Genomic DNA, 20452 nt, shown 5'->3' with positions numbered 1-20452 from the left:
TCAACTCATTTTTGTTTCTTGTTTCTTTTTTATTTTTTGTAATTTATTTGTTTTGCTAAACAAATGTTGGGAATTTCTGCAAAATTAAGTGTTTAAAATGACCAATCCTTGTTTTACAATCTACAAAAATGCCTTTATCTATGAGGCTAAGACTGTTCTGACCAATGGGACGTCCCACTGTCGGACCAAGTAATCCAGAAATCCTCACATAGGGGGATACTCCTAATCTGTATAGGTCAGATTACAATCTGACAGAAAATAGTTTCAGAGTAGCAGAAAGAGTAATCTGAATCTCATCTAGTACAATTTTCCTCTTATGTATTTGCAGTGTTTTCATCTCTAATCCTTGTGTATGAACAACGTTTAATAATTCCATCTTTTTAGGCACAATTTCCTCACAAATCTTTGTCTTAATAGCTCAGGGTTATTAAAACAACTTTGCAGAAAGTTCACAGGAACATAATGTCCCTACATTTTTCTCACATGATCCATGCGATTGTAATGTAACCCAAGAACTGCAGGCGGCTCCGCTTCTCTCCGCTGCTGACTGGGCAGAGTGGCAGCCGAGGCAGATGTGACTGCAGCAGGAGGGAGGATGTTGTTCCTTCATCAAAACTCAGCCAAGTTGGCAGCGTCGAAAGAACACTGCATTCTGCATTAAAAGTAAAGAGTTACTTTTAAATTTATATCCTATAAAGTAGTTTTTGTCCTCAACAATATTATTTTTAGATTTATAAAAACATTAGAAATACAGTGTCTGATTTGGGAGCGTTTTGTATAAATTGATGCATAATTTGAAGGGTTTTCTTTCCTGTACCTACTCCATGTGGGGCATGACTTTGAGTCATCTGTTATAAAACGTATGTGTGTCTTTTTTCAGTACCTGTTAACTACTTTAACAATTAACTTTAACCTTCAGAAGTTTTCCCAGCCAACTAAATTTACTCCAAGAGACAATTGACGACTCAGAAAAGAATCCAGAACAAAATCAGGACTCACAATCACTCAATTAAATTCACTTTCACTTGTTCTTATTCTCTCCATAAGAGAATTATGAGCTAAATAGCCAGTGTTGATCAAAACTCTGAAACCTGTTGGCAGGTTTCTGATTTGTTTTACTTCTTTGTGACAACTTGTTGTAAATAATAAAACCATTAATTTTGCTCTCTACAGATTTCAGAAGGAGAATATCCAACCATGGGGTTGATTCCTTAACTTTAAGCACACTTTGGCTTTGCATTAGGATCAAGATTCAAAATTCACCAACAGTATACCTCAAAGTGGCTTAAGGTTAAGGTTTGGGAGTGGCCTAGTCAAAGTAGTGACTTAAATCAAGTTGAAATGACATGTGTCATAAGCCGATATTAATTTTCAAAAACCTTCCACTGCGGCTGAATTAAAATTATTTCGCAAACAGGAGTGTGCCATAATATCAACACAACTCATGGAAAAGACTCTTTGCCAGTTCATGCAAATCTTAGAAGATAGTTGTTGCTGTCAGTGATTGCATAATCATTTAAAAAGACTGGAGCCAAATTACTCATACAGTACATAAAGTGTGTCACAGTGTTGGCTTTTTCTTTCTAATAAAATAAATCATTATTTAATAACTGCATTTTGTATTTACTGTATTTACTTTCTTTCGAAGTTGAAACGTGAGGATCAGAAATGTTTAAGTATGAAAAAGAAAATAAAAAGATGACGAAGGAGAAGAAATATAAAATGTAACAAATAGTCATGCATAGTTACAAAGTTTTTCCCGTAACTGTGTTCAAAAGAGCAAGAGTGTTCCCTCCATCGTATTATAAACAGCCAAGCATTACTTCTACATGCTATCATCTGAAATCTCTCTTTCTCTGCAAAACAGTCAATTTTGTTTACATCAAAGCTTCTCCTTTTGTCAGAAAAGTGCTTTCGCAAACACTAATCTGCTTTGAAAATCAGTGCTGAGGTCAATTGGAATTTATTTTTGCTAGTGCTGTCAAGGGTTGTGTATTATATTTCTCCAAAGAAAAACAAAATATGAAATACGGCTCTGAAATCATTCACTTCCTTTATTTAACTAAATACAACCCCAAACAAACAAGGACATCTGGATGTGCATGAAAGGCAAAATGGCTAAGAGAAACATTGGGATATTTATGACTTCATAAGCAGATGAAGATCTGAATGAGCTCATGGATTAGGTCACCCACGCAAAAAGATTAACACTGACGGCCTCAACACAACAGCCCATAACAGGAAATACAGCTAAGATCAGGATCTATTACTTTTTACAACAAATCACAGATGAGAGGGTAGAGATGGAACAATGAATGGATTGATGGAAGCAAAGAGAAAACTCTAGAGATTCTGCAAGTCTGCAATTGATTTGAAGCTTCACGTCACAGGCGGCATCTTATTCCAGCTAGCAGCAAGTTACTGTGGGAGCTGCTGCAATAAATCAAACTCTTGACAAACAAGACAGAATGTTTATGCCAAATTTAGGACTTCACAAAATGACTTATTTTAATTTATGATTGATTTGTATTCCTTAGGCAACCATGGGAACATCTGCACACAGGAACTCCAACAAAAGACATTTAATCAACTTAGACATGAGCTCCTAATCATTTAGTTAAAATGACTAGTCATTTTAAAATGACTAGTCAAAACTTGTTTGTTTTTTTTATGTTCTTTTTTTACATCATAATCTGTCTTTAAGATTTTTGTGGATTAAAGGGAACTTAGTCCCACAACCATTTCCTTAAAATGTTCCATAAGAATAAATCATATTTAAACAACCTCTGTGGTACTTTTCTTCAAAGGAAAACAAAAGAACTTGTGTAAACTGCTGAGCTGTGCACAAGTCACCTTAAAGTGAAGCTTATTCACCAGTGATATAACGTGTTTTATGTTTTGCTATGCTCTTTTATATTCACCTTAGGTAACTCCTGCAGCACTAAAATAAACATATAAAAAAAACAAGGCAGACAACATGACAACAGTTTTCATTTGAAAGAATTAACTGAAAAGTTTAAGTGTTTTAACAAAGAACTCTACTGTTTTAATTCCCTTCTGCATGGGGAAACTTTCCATCTTTCCTCATCTTAAAAATCAACGCTGCTTAGTTAATCCCCTGCAGTAGTTTACCAGTAGTTTCTGAAAGCTGAATACACCTGATTATATACCTGATTTGGACTCCTTGTTATCCCTCTGCGCTTATCTAAGAAATACAGGCATCCCATTTGTGTTTGGTTATGGAGAGACAGGATGCACAGTGCTGATACAGGGTGGTGCAGTGGTCACTTTCCTCAGCACACTATAACTCACCTTGATCATAAAAGATCAGTGTGAGTCGATCTTTTGTTGTTCCACTGTTTGTTGTCCTACAGTGAAAAACATGCATTTTTTTTTACACACAAATCTAAAATGTAGCTCATGTTAAATATAAAAAAGCCACAACTCAGAAGCAATATTCTTACAATAAAGTAAGACTGTATTATGATAGCTTTTTCCTGTGTGTTATCAATGTATTATCATTGATTGGTTTGCACACTCCCTTGAACACACACAATCAGTTGCTTTATTCACAAGTTTCACGGTTTATTACCAGGGTCTGAACTTTGAGGAAAAGAAGATGTGCTTATTGCGAGTTTAAATGAACATAAAAATGTTAGATGAAATAAGGCAATATTTGGACTTTTATGAAACATGTGAGGAGCTATAGTATGTTCAAACCAATTCATCAAGAGAAAATAAAAAAATATGTTTCTAAACAAAACCCTACAAACATTCATTTCCTGAAATCTAAAAATATTGACTAACTACGAGTTAAATGCGATCATACCTTTTCGGTGAACAGAAAATTCTGTTTTAAACCACAAAATCACGTCACTTGTTCATGACACGACAATAGAGTTAAAAAATTTATTTAACTTGAATAGTTTCTCTGTGAAGTTTCCAAAAAGAATATGAAAAAAATAAAATAAAATTATTGGTTTGGTTCTCAATGAGCCAGAGACTGAGATCTTTTAAATTTTGTTTGCGGTCCTGCTTTGTGTTCACCTGTGAAAACAGAAATAGTCCATGTCTCGTGTGTCGATGTCCGTGCGCGCGCGCGTTCTGGTGCGCGCGTGCTTGCGGCGGCTCTTTGGTACCTTGGACAGCGCTCGGCGCCACAGACACATCTGTGAAAAGGGAGGGGGGCGCTTCCACCGACCGTCTGGTATTTGCGCGCACATTTTACTCAGACGATGTATCTTCTTTTTTTTTTTTGAATAGTTTTTGAGAGTTCAACCACTTCTCCTTCACAAGTTCCTTTTATGACTTTTCGGACCGATATTAGCGGCTAAGCCATCGCCTTCCCGCTGGATACGCAACGAGCGGAGCCACGCCGCCTTTGGAACGCCGAGAAGCGGGATCCCCTCTCGCCGTGTGCTCGCCTCCTCCCGTCGGAGCTGGAGAGATGCCCGGGGGAGGATGTGCTCCAGCCGCAAGATCCTGTGGAGTCTGCTCCTGCTCTCCTTGGTGGAAGTGGGCCTGGGTGTGGCGAGCATCGTCTTGGGAGCGGTGGGCATCATTTGGGTGCGTGGGGAGCACCCGCCTCAGCAGGGCGACGCGTCTCCGGTGTGGAGTGGACTCTGCGTACGTGAACTGCTGCCTTCACTTTTTTTCTGTTGTTTACTTCCAGAGTGGATAAGTGCACGCGCCCGCGGGAAGCGTGGAGGGTTGAGAGTTCCAACTATTTGCCTTTCTAGAAAAAGACATATTAACATAACATTTTTTTTGCTCAAATTTGAAAGCAAATTTAAAAATGTGGCATCTAACTGTTTAAACAGAAAGGCTTTTAATAGCTCACTGGCTTTATTGTAAATATTATAGATGCTGCCTGGATATGGTTAAATGCTAAAACTTTAAACTTGCAAACACTAAAATGAAACAGAAAGAAGCAGAAAAAAAATTATAAACTTATATAAATAAATAAAAGGATTAATTAAAACAACTAATATACTTGCAAATGTTAAAAATGTAGAAATTTTAAACTTTCTATTGGTATGTAATAATGCTGTTCTTAGCGTTATTTTAAAAAGAGAAAGAAATGTATGTGCTATTTGACCATACTGTCAAAGATGCATTCCCTCAACCATTTAGCCTCCTTCTCTGAAGCTAAAGATTGGTTTTATTAATTCATGCTTGACTTGGTCCTCAGCGCTTCAGAGGGTCAAAGCTTTTACAGCCAATCATGCTCCCAGGCTTCTGGGAACGTCTCCTCTTGTTACTCGCATTACCCTCAGCATCACTGCTTTGATGCCACTGCTGGTCTGTAAAAAGTTTGGTTTCAGACAAACTCCCAGAAGTTTACAGACAGACAGTTTACAGACAACACTGCTCCAGCTAAGGAAACATCGCCTATCTATCAATTGCTAAGCCTGGCAGTTAAAATGAGTGTGTTTGTTTTATCAGGACAACTCAGGCTGGAGATTCTAATAGTCTACTAAGGCATAATTTGTTGTTATGAATCAGAAAAGTAAGAAGAAAAATATAACTAATGATTGAATGCTTGCAGGCAGGGCCGCCAGTGTGCATACCTCTGCAACACTTTGCATGATGGACATGTTGTGCAATGTGACACATGTGTTCAAGAGCTACCGCTGTCTGGTGAGTCAGTCATCCTGGAGATTGATTGACTGATTGATTTGACTGAAAAAAATGGTTGATTATCCAGGATTTTAGGGGATGATTCTTGCTGAAACCCCATCATTCTCCACCTGAACAGGCCTCCCTGGTAAACATGTGTATAAAATCCTTAAAATAAATGGTTGTTATGGAGACTGGATTGCCCAAAGATGTCACTCTTTGCTGTACCTCTCTAACGGTGAGCCTTTGGAGATTTTCTTTACCCCCTTTTACCATAATTTCTCTCATTGTGCATGGTGGCAGGATAAACTTGGAGTCCCATCAAGCTTTGTTTGGCAACGTTCCATGAGTTTCTAATTACTGCGCTGACCGTAGCTTTTGGTGAGCAGACACTTTCTTTTAATTGTTTTCCAGCTAATGTAGATCAGCGCACATTTGCTTTATATTTGAAGGTTGGTGTTTCTTTTTGTTCTTGTTGTACCCATTTTGGAGAGCAGGCCAAAATGTCAAGTCATATCTATTCTCCAGAACAACAGGAGATTACTGATTACAAAATTAGTATCCTAGACATTGTTGACAAAGTTAAGTTGCAGAGATGAATCTGTTGAATTCATTTTATAGAAATAGTTTAAAATGCCAGATGGTGTGGCACCATTTGATTAGTGGATGTGTATTTTCCTTATAAAATAGTTGTTCTCCTTTTACAGACTGGTTTTACGTATTATGGTATTGAAGCACTCCACCCATACAGTTATTGTTGTCCATTTAAGGCCTCAAGGTTCTGGAGCGAAACACAGAGACATCCATCTCCTTGGCAACACTCCCCAGCTCATTGTATGGTTTAGATGTTCCCTAGGCAGAAGGAATCCAATGGGATAAACTCTTCCTGCACATTTTTGGGACTGAAAATGAAGGGTGGACTTTACTTTGGAAAACCTCCAAAGGGAGGCCCCCATGAGGGATGCTGAGCAGATACCAGAACCACCTCAGCTTACTTCCACCTGGATGATGATCCAACTTCACCTCTATTCATCTGCTTGTGTTCAAGATCTTGCTCTTTTGGCCGTAGATAGGGCAGTGAATAAAGAGCTTATTGCTCTGATGTTTTTTTCATTACAATAACTCGGAGCAGGGCTCAACTTACTGCAGGAAAATCACTAATCTCTGTATCCATCTCCTGCACCATCCTGCCACCGCTTGGGAGAAAGACACTAAGATACTTGACCTCTTCAGCATCCACTCACCAGGCTCCTGCTGGGGGGCTTTCCATCAGGTCTCTAAATGTTTCCATTCTTTGAAGAGCAAACTAAATCCGAAAATATTCCTCAGAAGAATACCAGTTTTGCAATGTACAGACCCCAGATCTATAGGAGGAAATTTCATGTATTTATTTCTATGTTTGCAAAGATACTTGCGGAACAAAGGAATAGTCAGGCTACTTTGGAGAAATACAGCATGTGAGAAACTCATAAAGTGACTTGGGATTATTACAAAAAGTTGCATGACACACACAGAAAGACCCTAATAAAGAAAACAAACAACAAAATAAGATTGCTTTGTAGATATTCTTTTACAAAACAGTAAATTCCAGAGGAAGTAAAAGAAGAGGGTATGACTATCGGAAATACTGAAGTTTAATGACAAATCTTCAGAGTTAGCTGAAAGTAGGGCAATTCTTTTGAGTTTGCATATTTTCAATAAAATCTTTTAAACAGGGACTCCAACCGAACTTGATACAGAAAATAATAGTTGACAAAGGAGAGAGCTCACATATTCTCACTACTCCTTCCAGCAAAACAAATACAGCACACAGCTTGCTGAGCTGTCTCTTTGTGAGCTTGTTCTGCCAGCATAATGCACCCTGCAGTTTACTCTAAATTTCTTACATCCAAGACAAATGTGGCTTTCTGCCATGGCACATTGTTTTAGGAGAAACAAAATACATGCGAGTAAAGAGAGGGATCTCCTTTCCTGTTTTCAGGATTTGGGGGAAAGGAGTAAAAACCACAAAATGTCACAAAGAGTAATTTTACACATGCAGAGCTTGATACAAGTTTTAGTGGTGTTAATTAAGATTTTGCTTCTTCTTTTTTTTTCCCAGTTTCTGCTCTGTGGGATGTGCGGAGTGCTGTGTGCTTGGAAGAGGACAGGTCTTATTGTAAGTGCTGTAAAGTTGTCCCACAAAGACCCATTAACTTCTTTGTCTTTTTTTTTTCTGCCCTCTAGATTGTGACCTAAATATGACAAAAGCTTTTCTTGTTCCAACACAAGACAAACCTCATCAAAAGGCCACGCAAGCTGTAGGTTATGCACAATGTGCATGTGCAGCAGAAACCAGTCAGTTTGAGTAGCTCTTCTTCAAAACTTATTTCAAAACCCACAATTATTATTTGTGGAATGCCGCTGATTTAATTTGCACAACAGGCCACGTGGATGTGTGATTTCTGAAGGGATTCCTGGCGTCAACCAGGTTTGACCCCTGAGACCTCAATGTCGGGTGAAATCCCGTCCAGTAAAATAAACACTGGGATCTCTGGCAATTCTGACTCGCACACACTGAATTGTTCGGATCCCCAACATGTCAACTCATTTCTCATTCTGATGGACAGCTCCTGAAAATAGCCCGCTGAACATGTGCCAGGGATGCACATGTTTCTTTTCCTCTGGGAACAGAAAACCCTCTTCCTTCAATGTTGAAAAACTTGTCATATGAATCTGAAAAACTCACAAATCCGGACAAGACATGCACTCAGAAGGTTTTCAGTTGGTTTAAGATGGAGGCCTTTTGAAGCTCTGTGGGGAAGGATTTATAGATTCATTGCACTCATAAAATAGTTCTCTTAATTTTAAGATGCATCTCCCTCTTCATAATTAGATAAGGCTCATATATATTAATATATGCATTCAATAAATTTAAAAGTTATTGAAAAGCTAAATTGAGTAACTAAATTCACTGACATATTGATAAAATACACACAAACTGATGCTGTCAAGTCATTATTTCTGTTAATTATGATAGAATAATAAGAACAATAATTAAAAACAAAACGTTTTTACTGCAGAAGTCTGGGTGCTAAATGAAAAGTATATTTGATACCAGCTTAACGGTTGTTATCTACAAAAATGTGTGTTTAATTTGACAAACAAAGCTCATCAAAACAAATTTTAAAATTTATTGAATTTATTTTGTATATACCTGCATTTAAAGCACACAGAATGTTACCAAAGAGACTTTAAAAAACACACACAGAGAGTGTTCTGATATCTGAGGAAATCAGAGGAGGCAAGCAGTCACCTCTCTTCTCTTCCTGTCACTCTTTCAACCTTTTTTTTTTTTTTTACAGCCAGTGTGTCTCCAAGTCCTTGTGCTCCTCTTTGACTCCGTCTCCTGCAGGCAATGCAATAATGATGGATCAATGTCAATCCGATCTGCTGTAACTGAGACATCCCCTGTCTGTCCTGAGCTTTTGTCTTTCTCTTCATATCTCTCCTGTTCCTCGCTCCAATATGTCTTTCTGCCTCCCCTATTATGTCACATCGTTGCTGTCAATTCAGTGTCCCCGCTCCCTCTGTCTTCCCCTTTTCATCTTCCTCCATTACTCCCTCCCTCCCTTTCCCTGGCTGTGGGGTGATGATTGCATTAGCTCGGTTTGGCTCCGGACCCCTGCCAGCCGATTTCCACACTTCTCCGGGTAATGACTGAAATCCGAGATGCCCTTTTGCATGCTGTTAAAGGCACTAACGGCATCTGTACCGGGAGCAATGAGACAATACCTGCAGTGCAGAAGCAAAACACAAACACATACACACGCACACATGCATTCTAAATCAATGGAAAGTATGATTGCATGAGTGTGTTGTTCTGAAAGCGGAGTAATGGAGATGCAATCATTTCCCAGTTGGAGTCTTTTGGGAAAATATTAATCTCAAATGGGATTGAAGTTTTGCTTTGGCCTATCAAAGTTCAAACTGGGTTCTTCCATATGAAGTGATTGATATGACAATACTCAAAATGAAATCCAACCAACAAACATCAAGCCCCCTCATCCACAAACACATCTAGCAAGTGATGTAAGCATATTCACAAGCTATGAAATATGTCTGCAAGATACAATCTGCTGTGATAGAAATCCAATTTTCCAATGAGAAATGGCATTTATTTTGTCTGATTTGCATCACTCATCACCATAGCCATTGTCTAATATGGGAAAATAATTCAGATCAAAGCTCCTTTAGTGATCGTACTGCTCATATGATATCAATTAATTGACATGAAAATGAATCATTATGTGTCTCTGCGTTTTCCAGATGATCCTCTTCTCAGCATGCTGCATCTGTGGCCTGATCGCCGGGATTCTCAACTTCCAGTTTGTTCGGGCGCTGAACAAACGGCCAAACTCATTGCAGTCGATCCACCTGGCTGCCATGACACTGGCTTGTCTGGGTAAATAAACAGAAACCGCAAGACACAACATGCCATGATGCAATGGAAGGCAATTGGCAAAGAGTTGTTAAAGTCTGCAACAATAGACGTGTGCATGACTGTAAACTGGTGGGGGGTATCGCACAAGAAAATGAAGTGCCCTCATTTATTGGAATCTGTGGTTCCTAGCATCATACTGTAGCTCGTATTGTGTACAGCACTCAAAGACACACCGAAGTCTCTTAGAAAGAAATGGTTGAAGCTGTCAGACGAGTGGTGAAACTTCGGAGCAAGTTGTTTATTTCCTCCTTTCGTCCATGGAGAGAAAATGACTGAAGAAGTGAGGAGGAGAAGGAAGAAGGGGAAAGAAAGAAGGCCAAATTAAATGTGACGACTTAGTTCAAGCTGCAGCCCTCCCAGATAATCCATTCTGCAGACGTCTTCAGGGAGAAAAGCAGCGGCATCACAGAGACCCCTCTGTGATTTACAAAGTTTACAAAGTTTTGTAAACGGACTTAAGTGAAGTCATCTCTTTATTGCAGTAACCTTAATATCAACTGCTATTTTTAACAAATTTATGTTGTGATGATTGTAGAGCACTTTAGGAAATAACTGCTGGCTGTCAAAATATTGTGGAATCCCCTGTTTCTAAGAAGTCAAATGCGTATATTTTTTCTGTAGCATTTCACAAGAGTGGAGCTTTAACGTTTCCAGAGTCCTCAGTGGTCTCTGATGCACTCTTTTCTTCAGATGTCTATCAACATCCCACATCTTGACTTGGTCATATTTGTCCACTCTACCATGCAAACACTCTCAAATCTCTCAGATTGTGAGGACATCTCCTATCCACAGCACGCCTTGTGTGACCCTAGAGATTTCATTGTGGCTTTTGTGCACTCTTCTCCTGACTGGTACCTTTCTAAAGGTATTAGTTTAAGATTGTCCGATCAATCAATCAAGTTTATTTGTATGTGACATTTCAGCAATAAGGCAGTTCAAAGTGTTTTACATCATAATCCAGGTAGAAGGTTATCTGATGACCTTCTACCTGCAGACAATGAATATCTGGGTGTCATTAGCAAAATCATAAAAGAAGAGTCCATAGCACCAGAGGATGTGAGAATATGGTTGATAAAAATGAGTGGACCAGAACACCATGGTACAGGTGGCATCAAAATACTCAAAGTGTAATGACCTTTAAATTGTGTCATAAAAATAGGCCCACAGCATCATTGAGCCTCTACTGCAATAATAAGTATATAATTATACTTATACTTATACCAGACCCACTTATAGTGTTTCAAGACAAAAAGTCTAAAAAACTTTTTTGTAGATTGTAACATTAAGTTAAAGTCCACAAATTTCCCTGGCATCTGTCTACTTGTGTCGTCTTAACTAGACTAGTTCTGCATCTTAAATTCTGACTAACACTCTGGATCCTGAGCAAATATGGAAAGTGTATTCACACTTGCAAGTCCAGGAAATCACATACCCACTCTGAACTTAGGATTAACTTTAAAAAAGACACAGTGGTGCATTGTCGCAGACATGTTTCACCTCATTATGTGTGACTTCCATACAATGTATTGTTGAATATATTCTCATTTCTTATTTTCCTTCAAGAGGAAAAGTAAAAATACAGGGGTTATCAGAGCTTGAAGAAATGTTCCACTGGGAATTATGAATTTATTCTAGAAACATCCTGTCTTTTCCAGGGATCTCAACCTGTACCTTATCCACATGGCTTACCTGTCGACTGGCCAGCTCTGAGCAGCAGAGGATGTTCATGGAGAGGGAGCACTCGCTGCACCATTCTCATGAGATGACCGAGAAGGTAAGACTAGACTACTGAAGGAAGACAAACATAATGCCTTTAAAGGGTAAGACAAAACATCTTTGGGATAAGTGTCAAATTTGCCTATGTATGTCCTTTTCAGGAGGTCCTTGACAACTCCAGTAATGGCATTCCTCAGGTCTCCTACAACGGACACACTTCAGCGTCACCTTGACGATTTCACACACACCAAAACAAAGACGGTTACTGCAATATCATCTGTGGGACAGAAGGTTCAGCTTGCGGCTCACTCAACATATCCCACTGTCCTGTCCTGAATGCACAAAGCGGACCAGGACTCTCCCCTTGGAAACCCTTACTACTGTCAGAGAGAGAAACGGAGCATTGGGACAGCTGTCGTGCTTCTGAATTATTATGCAGACACTGGTTCAAAAATCCTCAGCTCAAACCAAAACAAGGATGCTGAACTTGTGTTTGGATGACAGCTCAGGTGAACATCTTTGTGACCTCTCTCTTAACGTTAATGAGCAGGCAGGGTGGATTTTTCCCTTGAAACAATGAGCACAAAGTTAGCATGCGGCTGATCTATATGTATCGAAGAACTATTGCAATTTCAGTCTCACTGTCTTAACTCAATCTCTCTGTCTAGTAACCAGTTTAATGAATGCAGTCTGAGATAGTCAACAGTAAACTGTATTTTTGTCTGATGATGGAATGCTTTGACATGATAACACAGCAACTGTACTGTACTATATAACAATGCTTGTATAATAAATTGTTATTTTTATAATGCTTCTTATAAAGTTACATTAAATAAAGTATGGCTAGCCTATGATGAAGGATGACTTTGATCATTTTCGTTGTTATTTATTATTGCAACAGTGTTGGAATGACTAATCCAGTTGTTTTGACTATGTAGATTTTCTCTTTTTACATTTTTGGTTTTCGCCTTTTAAAACTTTTATGGATGCAGTTTTTGCCTACTTTTTTTTCCTTTTGTTTGAGTCATAAACACTGACCTAAACTGAGAAGAGTGAGGCCTGCAGTGCATTGCATTTTCTTGTGGATTATTTTGAAACCTGCTGATGACTTTGTTTCTGACCAGTTCCTGAAAACCTTTAGGTTGGATGAGGAAGTGTTGTTGTCTCACAGACATCTGGATATCTTTTGGATATCTTTTTCCTCCTTTATTGTACTTAGTAAATCAAATACCTTTAGTAAGGTATTTGTTTTATTTTATACTTTGAATTCAATTTTTGAATGTGACAAAGAGAAAATCTGTATATGCTCAAATTACTTAACAAGGGTATCTAGTTTCTGGAGTTACTATGTTGATTTTACAGAGTCGGCTCGTAGCACAAAAGCAGTGCAGAAACCTAAACTACTCTGCATTTTCTGTGACTGACAGCTTATAAGCACTGTGGGGATATTGCAACTGGATAAATTGTTGATGCCAATGACGTCTAAGTTGGCATCTGATTCACAGCTTCGCATTGATGCTTAGTTAAATGGTTATTTGAAACTTCATTGAGTCTGGACTGTATTTGATCATCTGTAGCTCAATAACTAGACTAATAATACTTTAACTGAATTATGGAACTGATCAGATTTTGTTTAACATAAAGTTGAGCTTGATGAAAACTTTAATATCTCAGTGAAAATACAAAAGAGAACCTTTCTGACGCCTTTTAGAAATTTGGACCAACTTAGAGTTAGATATAAATGGAAACCAGGATAGAGTGTAATATTCTAGACTTGTTACTGATTCTTCAAAATGCAGTTGAGGGTTGAAACACAACTATTCTATTTTAAAAACAAAGGATTAAGGTACTTTTTCAATAAGAATTTTTCAATAAAATCATGTCTCACTCTTGTAAACCCAGTACTGTTTCATCTATGAAGCTAAATATTTTCCCACACATGTAACTGTTGATATCTTGGAAGATTCTGAATCTTTTCATATTTTATCATGCTGCAATCAACATTAAAGTATATTTTTGGGAAGGAATAGTGACTATTCACAAAAAACAGTTGTCAACTTTTGAGGGGCGAAAATAAAAAAATCTGAAAAGTGTGGAAAGCATTTATCTTCCCTTGTCCTTCCCCCAGAGGCGTCTCCAAATGAAACCTAGTGCATACAGTTGAGTGAATGATTGCAAAATTCTGAAAGGTGAAAAAGTTAAAAGCTCACAAATGGTTTCTTAAACAACTTCACAGCAAATAATGTAAGTATTTATTTTTCATGAAAATTGCTGTAACTACCAAAGACCCAGTTGAAAAAGTAACCTTCCTGCATGTCTGGCTTTGGCACGGTTCGTGCCTTGCACAGCAGATATAAACTCAACAAATAAAGTAAATTTGGTTTACAGCTGCTGTAAAACCTGCCTTGAGGAAATGCTTCACAAAGCAAGATGGGAAACAGCAGCACACACACACACACCACTTCAACCTGTTGTGAAGACATTGAATTGCTCTAACAACATCATGCTGCTCAGTACTTAATTATGAATCTTTGAAGGTGTGTGTCAAGTGTGTGTGTGTGTGTGTGTGTGTGGTTGTGTGTGCACAGCTGCTTGTGTTAACCGCTTCCTCCAGAAGCTGCTGGGGCCTCTTGCTGTTTCGGAAATCACGTCACCATTCGTCACTGTGACAACAGACAGGAGCTGGGCCCCTAACAGCACCAGATCTGCAGTCAGTATGTGTGACAAAGAGAGAGAAACGCTGAATCATGCGACCTCCTGCGGTGCTGCCCTGTCAGAAAACCGTAACACTAGATCTGTGTGCGCCCAAGTGTCAGGATATTTTTCAACCCATGAGTCTGCATGGGTCTCAGAGTAAGTAAGCATGCAAGGGTGCACTAGTTGCACTATCTGACACCTCAGGTCACCCTAATGATCTTATTGTGAAGGTGATATGGAATCAATGAGCATCCAATCTGCTAGCACAAGTTGAGGATTACATAATGAAGGGCATGGTGTAGCTGCAACTAAATGAACAATGATACTTTTGGTTTGGTAGCCTGTTTAGTTTCTTTAGATGTTGCTACAAAATAATCCATTGGACCTTATAAATGACTTCATTTACAAAACTGATTAAAAATAAAAAAATAAAAAAACATGTTAATGCCTTATTGCATCAGAAGTGAGGTGTTTTCCAAGCTTCAAATTGAGCCGATTGCATCGCAAGATTTATTTATTTTTTGCAAATTTTTCCAACAATATCCTTAGACAAAATCCTAACTACGTAAATTTATGGTGTGCATATGAGTTAATACTTTGTAGAACCACCTTTTGATGGAAATCTTTTAGGGTATGTCCTTGCTCAGCACTAGCAACACCTATTTGTTTGTGTTTTTTAATTTTTAATCCAGTTTCTAACAGGATTAAAAATGTTGCAATTCTTTCCAAAATAACAAATATTTTTGATTTATCTTGAATGCATTTCAGTTGTATCAGATAGAAAAGCTGGTTGCCATCAAATGTCAGACCTGTTTTGCTGTACAAAAAGGTTGCATGATTGATTTTATTAAATCAAGACTGGATCTGGCATCAAACACAGGCCACTTCACTGGAATGGGAGCCAGTGTTTGTATTTAGCCATTTGGATTATGTGAAAGTTTTAAAATCATGTTTCATTTCCCTTCGACTTTAAAATGATCTGCTACTTTCCTAGTCTATAACATAAAAATCCCAATTAAATACTTTGAAATTGTTGCCATGCAGAAAATCCTCAGGGCGAGAATACTTTTGCATGGCACTGAACAGTTCTGCTGCTTTATTTTATTCCAAAGTTACTGTATTAGATTAACTGGGGCAGCATGTAGCTATTTCCATATGTTAGTTGAAAGCTTGAGTAGAAATACAAAAATAAATTAAATCAATAGCAGATGACAGTCATTCAAGAGACCAGATTTGTGCATTTATTAAATGTATTGTTTTGTGTTGACATGCATGTTTGACTGATCGATTTATTGTCATCTATGACAATAAATGTCTGATTTACTTCCTCTTTTGATTTCCCGTTATCCCGAGCTGTCATTCCACATCCTGGCCAACAGGGGGAAACCGCAAATTAAATAACTATTTTATTGACGAAACATTCTTAGCGGAAGTTCGTACTTGTTTGTCTTCCGGTTTACAAGAGGCATGGCGAACTTGAACCATGCCGAAGACGACCGAAACCACGTGAAAATGCCCGGCGAACTACCCGCTGCTGGCTCGCCGGTCAACCCGAATCAAGGGTCCCGTGCTCCGGGTGGGACTGCGGGCACCATCCCCTCATTCGCCGCCGCCTCGGAGCTGCTGTCTGCTCCGTACTCCTGCCTGGTGCTGAACACGCACCGCAGGCACGTAGCGCTGCCTCCCGTCTATCTGAACAAGAAAAGGACGGGGATACAGGAGGAGCTGGACGCCGAGCTGCTCAAGTTTTCCCAGAGGTAGGATGGTTCCTGCTGCCTGTGGATTTTGTTCATTTTATTTATTTATTTTTGGGTGAATATCAGACCGGAGGTTCGCTGTCAAAGTTGGGGAAGGAATTTTCAAGGATGCAAATGAAGGAAAGTAAAGCACATTTTTATGTATAAAAACTTGAGATCACTCATCCAGATGGATATTTATAGGCATTTATATCTGAAATAGTTTGATATTCTTATTTGATTAGGAAGTTCCCATTTTCTAATATTACATGACGTAATTTAATATCTTACAAAGATGTTTTCTTTCTCAGATCTTTATTTGCACGACTAGACTTTTGTGCAAGTTCACAATGAAGGAAGGCCAATAAAGAGTTGGTTTTTCAGAGTTCTGTATAATTCAAGAACACGAAAGGAAAGTTGAGTGGAAGGAAAATGTGCAATAGGAAACGGTTTACAAGCAACAGAGTGTCACATTTTCTCAGGCTGACTTTTTATTAGCTGTGAGTCACTTCCATAAATATTGTGTAACATATTCTGTACATAATAAATCTATAGATTAGTTTCCTGATATTTTCTATGACGTTGTAAATAAATGAGCTGGACCTGATGCTATTGTATCTTAGCATAAAGTGCTGTCCTTGAGTATGATGTAACTTTCTTAAATGTATCAGAATTGAATATGTGGTATAGCGCAGCAAACTGTTTATATTCTGCTCGATGATTAAACTATTACACAGCGTCACGAACACAGTTTGTCATCACACATATCTCTTCCAGTCTCCATGGAGTTCCTTTAGCATATGACAACATCCGGATCGTGACCCAACATGGAGACATTTACGACGACAGCGGCTACATCCACATGAACATTGAGGCCAACTTTATTGTGTTCCAGCCCAAAAAAGGACAGAAACTCTTGGTAAGGCAGATGCTATTTTCAGAGAACCTTTTATTCAGCTAACAATGTCTTTTTGCATTTTCACATAACGCAGTGTGTCGTAGTTTTGAGAAATTGAACTAACCGGCTTTAAGTTGGTAAATAGCACCAGCGACATGTTGGAAAAACAACAGTTTGTTTACCTCTAACTGATATTAAAAGCACTTCGTTCCAACAGGAACACAATTGCTTTGCCTATGTCTCTCTAAATAATGTCTAGCTAATATGCACCAAGTTTAGCTAAATGGTTCACTAACTCCATGACAATTAATATTTTCTCTTCCTTCGCAGGGAAAGGTGAATAAACTTGGAGTAAGTCACGTGGGCTGCCTCGTACACGGCTGCTTCAACGCCAGCATCCCCAAACCAAATCTAGTCTCCGTGGAAACCTGGAGGGATAGCGGGCCGAGGATCGGGACGGAGCTGGAGTTCAAGGTGACGACGCTGGATGCCGACACCGCAGGGGTGCTGCTGATCAGGGGACAGCTGGACAGAACCAGGTATGGGAGGGAGCGTCTGCGCCGATCGGGTTTTAACCTGAGTTGATGTTTTTGGCCCAGTTCTGACCCTGGAACGACGCAACGCTCAAATTTATTTATATATATATATATATATATATATATATATATATATATATATATATATATATATATATATATATAAACATGTAGTAAATGTAAATGTTACTTTCACTGAAAATTAGAGGATATGTGTTACTAATGTTGACCTTTTTAGTTATAAAATATCCGATCACTCTTTACTGAAAAAGTAAAGAGAATAAATAAATTCTGCAAGAAATTTAATACTGAAAATAAATGTTAGTTATTGCATATGGAAGGTTTATATGGACTTATATTTTCTCACCTTATTTTTTGGAATTTATCGTAGTAATAAAATTGACACTAAAAGTACTTAAGAGTTTTTTTTTTTTTTCTTTTAATCAGTAAATCTAAGCAGTGTTTATGCTGGGTCTTATATGCATTCTTAAATATGCCATATTTTGCAAATATGCCTTAGACTGCGTGTATGCCATTTCACTACAAATCTTTTGAACATTTCATACCCGTATGAGAGCTATAGTACAAAAACAGCAAACTCACAACCATAGTGTCTGTATTTGTTGTTTTTGGTGCCAATCCCTATTGTATGTATGTGATCAAATAAAAAAATATAGGTACATCCTTTAAAATATTTTTAAGAAATAATGTTTGTCAAGTAATATTTATCAAACTATTCTGCGGTTTAACTGCGGTATCTGCCTGTAGTGCAGCAGCACAGCCATGGTGAAAAGTAGAAAATCCTGCGATTAAAGCACTCAAGCAACAAGTAAAAGTTATTCTGCAGGTTTGGCCCTCCATTGTGTTGTTACACTCTCTTTTGTGCACCACAGGGTGCAGGAGCTGATGGCTATGAGCGAGAACGTGGAGTCAAGCGTTCCTGCTGGCCAGGAAGAGCCGCAGGAAGCAGAGCCGGCCCCGGAACCGCAGGAAGCAGAGCCGGCCCCGGAACCACAGGAAGCAGAGCCGGAGCCGACCCACGACGGCACGCCCAAGAAGAAGAAGAAAAAGAAGAAGGAGAAGGAAAAAATCAAAGAGGAGGAGACAGAGGAACAGATAACAAAAACACCACACTGTCTTAACGGATCCACGGAGCAGACAAACAGTTCGGACACTCCAGAAAAGAAAAAGAAAAAGGAGAAACACATGAAAGAAGAGGAGGAGCAGATGGCGGTTTCAGCCATGGAGAACCATCGTGGCTTCGGTGTCAAACTGAGCAAGAAAAGGAAGCTTGAAAGTGGGACAGATGCACCATCAGGGGACGATGTAACCCCGAAAAAATCCAAGAAGAAGAAGAAAAAGAGTGACGTTTAGTAGTAAATTGCAGACTCCAGAGGTGACTTTAACATGAACTCTATTTTTAAACGTTTAAATTAAGTCCTGCAGAAAAAAAAAGACCAATGGTGTCTCTTCTCAGTGATTTGTAGTTCCACTACATTGCCTGATGGTGGAGCAAAACCACCATAGATGAACACACTGGCAGGCAACAATCGGGGTGAAAACTTCTCAATTCTGACATGAAAGTCAACTCATTTTCCTCCTGTGCCTTTTTAAGACTTCTTCCTTACAGACAGACTGCTTTGACGAAAGCTCCACTAAAAATGAGTGCTTTTTAAGGATCATGCTTACAATCCATGCAGCACAGTCACAATGAAGCCAGAGAATGCTTTTCTCTAGAGTGTGTTTTTATCTTGAGAGAGAACTGCAGAAATTTAAAATAAATATCTGATTCTCATACCACATGTCTCCTGTATTCTTGCTTTTAGCCGGATTATGGACAGGTTTGGGTTAAAATGAAATAATTTCCAGTCATGTCTGTTTTGATCTGGCACCTCAAATTTAGAAACCTACATTTATGCATAAATACTTCCTTTCCTGTGTTTTTTGTAGCTTAAGCTGCTTTTTTTTTTTTTTTTTTTTTTTGCTAAGCTGCCGGTGTTGGTTGATGAAGCGTCGACAGAAAGATCCCTGTGTTTTCTTTACCCTGCCTCCACACACTCGGATCTCCCTGCCTTTCAGTGGGAAGCCTAATTAGCTGTGAGGTGCTAAGAGTTAGGGAGCTTATCGGAAGCTGCCTAAAAGAGGAAAGATAAGGAGCTTCAAATAAGTCGGCTCATCTTCTCTTATCACACGTGACGGTAGATTTCTGTGAAGAACTTCAGGTTGGAGGTTTTCATTAACATTTAGGTCTATTTTTTAATTCCAGAGATGAGAGATTAGATATATTTGCATGAAATAATCTAAAGTTGTAAGTTTTTTTTTCCTTCTGTCACACATAATTCTTAAACCAAGTAAGTAGCAATGGCTGCTTTGCAAAATCACATTTTATAAGGTACCAATGAACAGGTTGTGTTTATATATTGACATTTTGTGGAAAATATACAAGGTGGGGCGAACTCTTCCCAGGTTCACCCCAGTCAAAATATCTTCCCATTTAAATATTTAGTGCATGATAGCCGGCTAATGTTTTAAGCTGATGATTGCACCTGTAAAAACTTTCTGTACCCCCTGAATTTTCTCACATTAAAGCCACGAGATTTATTGTTTGTTGCTGGGATTTTATATGATGGAAGGTGGAATAAAGTGGTACATAATTGTGACGTGGAAGGCAAATGATACCTAGGTTGCAACATTTTCTTTTCAAATACAACTCTGAAAAGAGTTTCTCCGGTGATATTTGGTGTGTGAGAAATTTATTCCCACACAA

General features: G+C 38.6%; 2 protein-coding genes across 2 annotated transcripts; both read left to right on the top strand.

The window, feature by feature from the left end:
* Window positions 1-4064: 4064 nt before the first annotated feature.
* On the top strand, window positions 4065-12553 carry tmem196 (transmembrane protein 196). The gene is made up of 5 exons (XM_014470136.2): window positions 4065-4626; window positions 7721-7777; window positions 9928-10063; window positions 11758-11876; window positions 11980-12553. The coding sequence occupies exons 1-5, from the start codon at window positions 4462-4464 to the stop codon at window positions 12049-12051; spliced, it is 549 nt and encodes a 182-aa protein (XP_014325622.1). The 5' UTR covers window positions 4065-4461; the 3' UTR covers window positions 12052-12553.
* Window positions 12554-15970: 3417 nt separating this feature from the next.
* On the top strand, window positions 15971-19482 carry twistnb (TWIST neighbor). The gene is made up of 4 exons (XM_005802738.3): window positions 15971-16272; window positions 17029-17170; window positions 17480-17688; window positions 18579-19482. Exons 1-4 carry the CDS (start codon window positions 15983-15985, stop codon window positions 19057-19059), a joined length of 1122 nt encoding a protein of 373 aa, XP_005802795.3. The 5' UTR covers window positions 15971-15982; the 3' UTR covers window positions 19060-19482.
* The last annotated feature ends 970 nt before the right edge of the window (window positions 19483-20452 follow it).

Source organism: Xiphophorus maculatus, chromosome 13 (assembly GCF_002775205.1).
Source record: "Xiphophorus maculatus strain JP 163 A chromosome 13, X_maculatus-5.0-male, whole genome shotgun sequence".
Lineage (NCBI taxonomy): Eukaryota > Metazoa > Chordata > Actinopteri > Cyprinodontiformes > Poeciliidae > Xiphophorus > Xiphophorus maculatus.
The sequence above is the reverse complement of the archived record's forward strand: the minus strand, read 5'-3'. Positions and strand labels throughout refer to the sequence as shown.

Coding starts and splice junctions, on each gene's coding strand:
- tmem196 (XM_014470136.2), top strand. CDS start 4,462: ATGTGCTCCAGCCGCAAGATCCTGTGGAGTCTGCTCCTGCTCTCCTTG. Junction 4,627..7,720: donor CGGTGTGGAGTGGACTCTGC/GTACGTGAACTG, acceptor TTTTTTTCCCAG/TTTCTGCTCTGTGGGATGTG. Junction 10,064..11,757: donor CATGACACTGGCTTGTCTGG/GTAAATAAACAG, acceptor TGTCTTTTCCAG/GGATCTCAACCTGTACCTTA.
- twistnb (XM_005802738.3), top strand. CDS start 15,983: ATGGCGAACTTGAACCATGCCGAAGACGACCGAAACCACGTGAAAATG. Junction 17,171..17,479: donor AAAAAGGACAGAAACTCTTG/GTAAGGCAGATG, acceptor CTTCCTTCGCAG/GGAAAGGTGAATAAACTTGG. Junction 17,689..18,578: donor GGACAGCTGGACAGAACCAG/GTATGGGAGGGA, acceptor TGTGCACCACAG/GGTGCAGGAGCTGATGGCTA.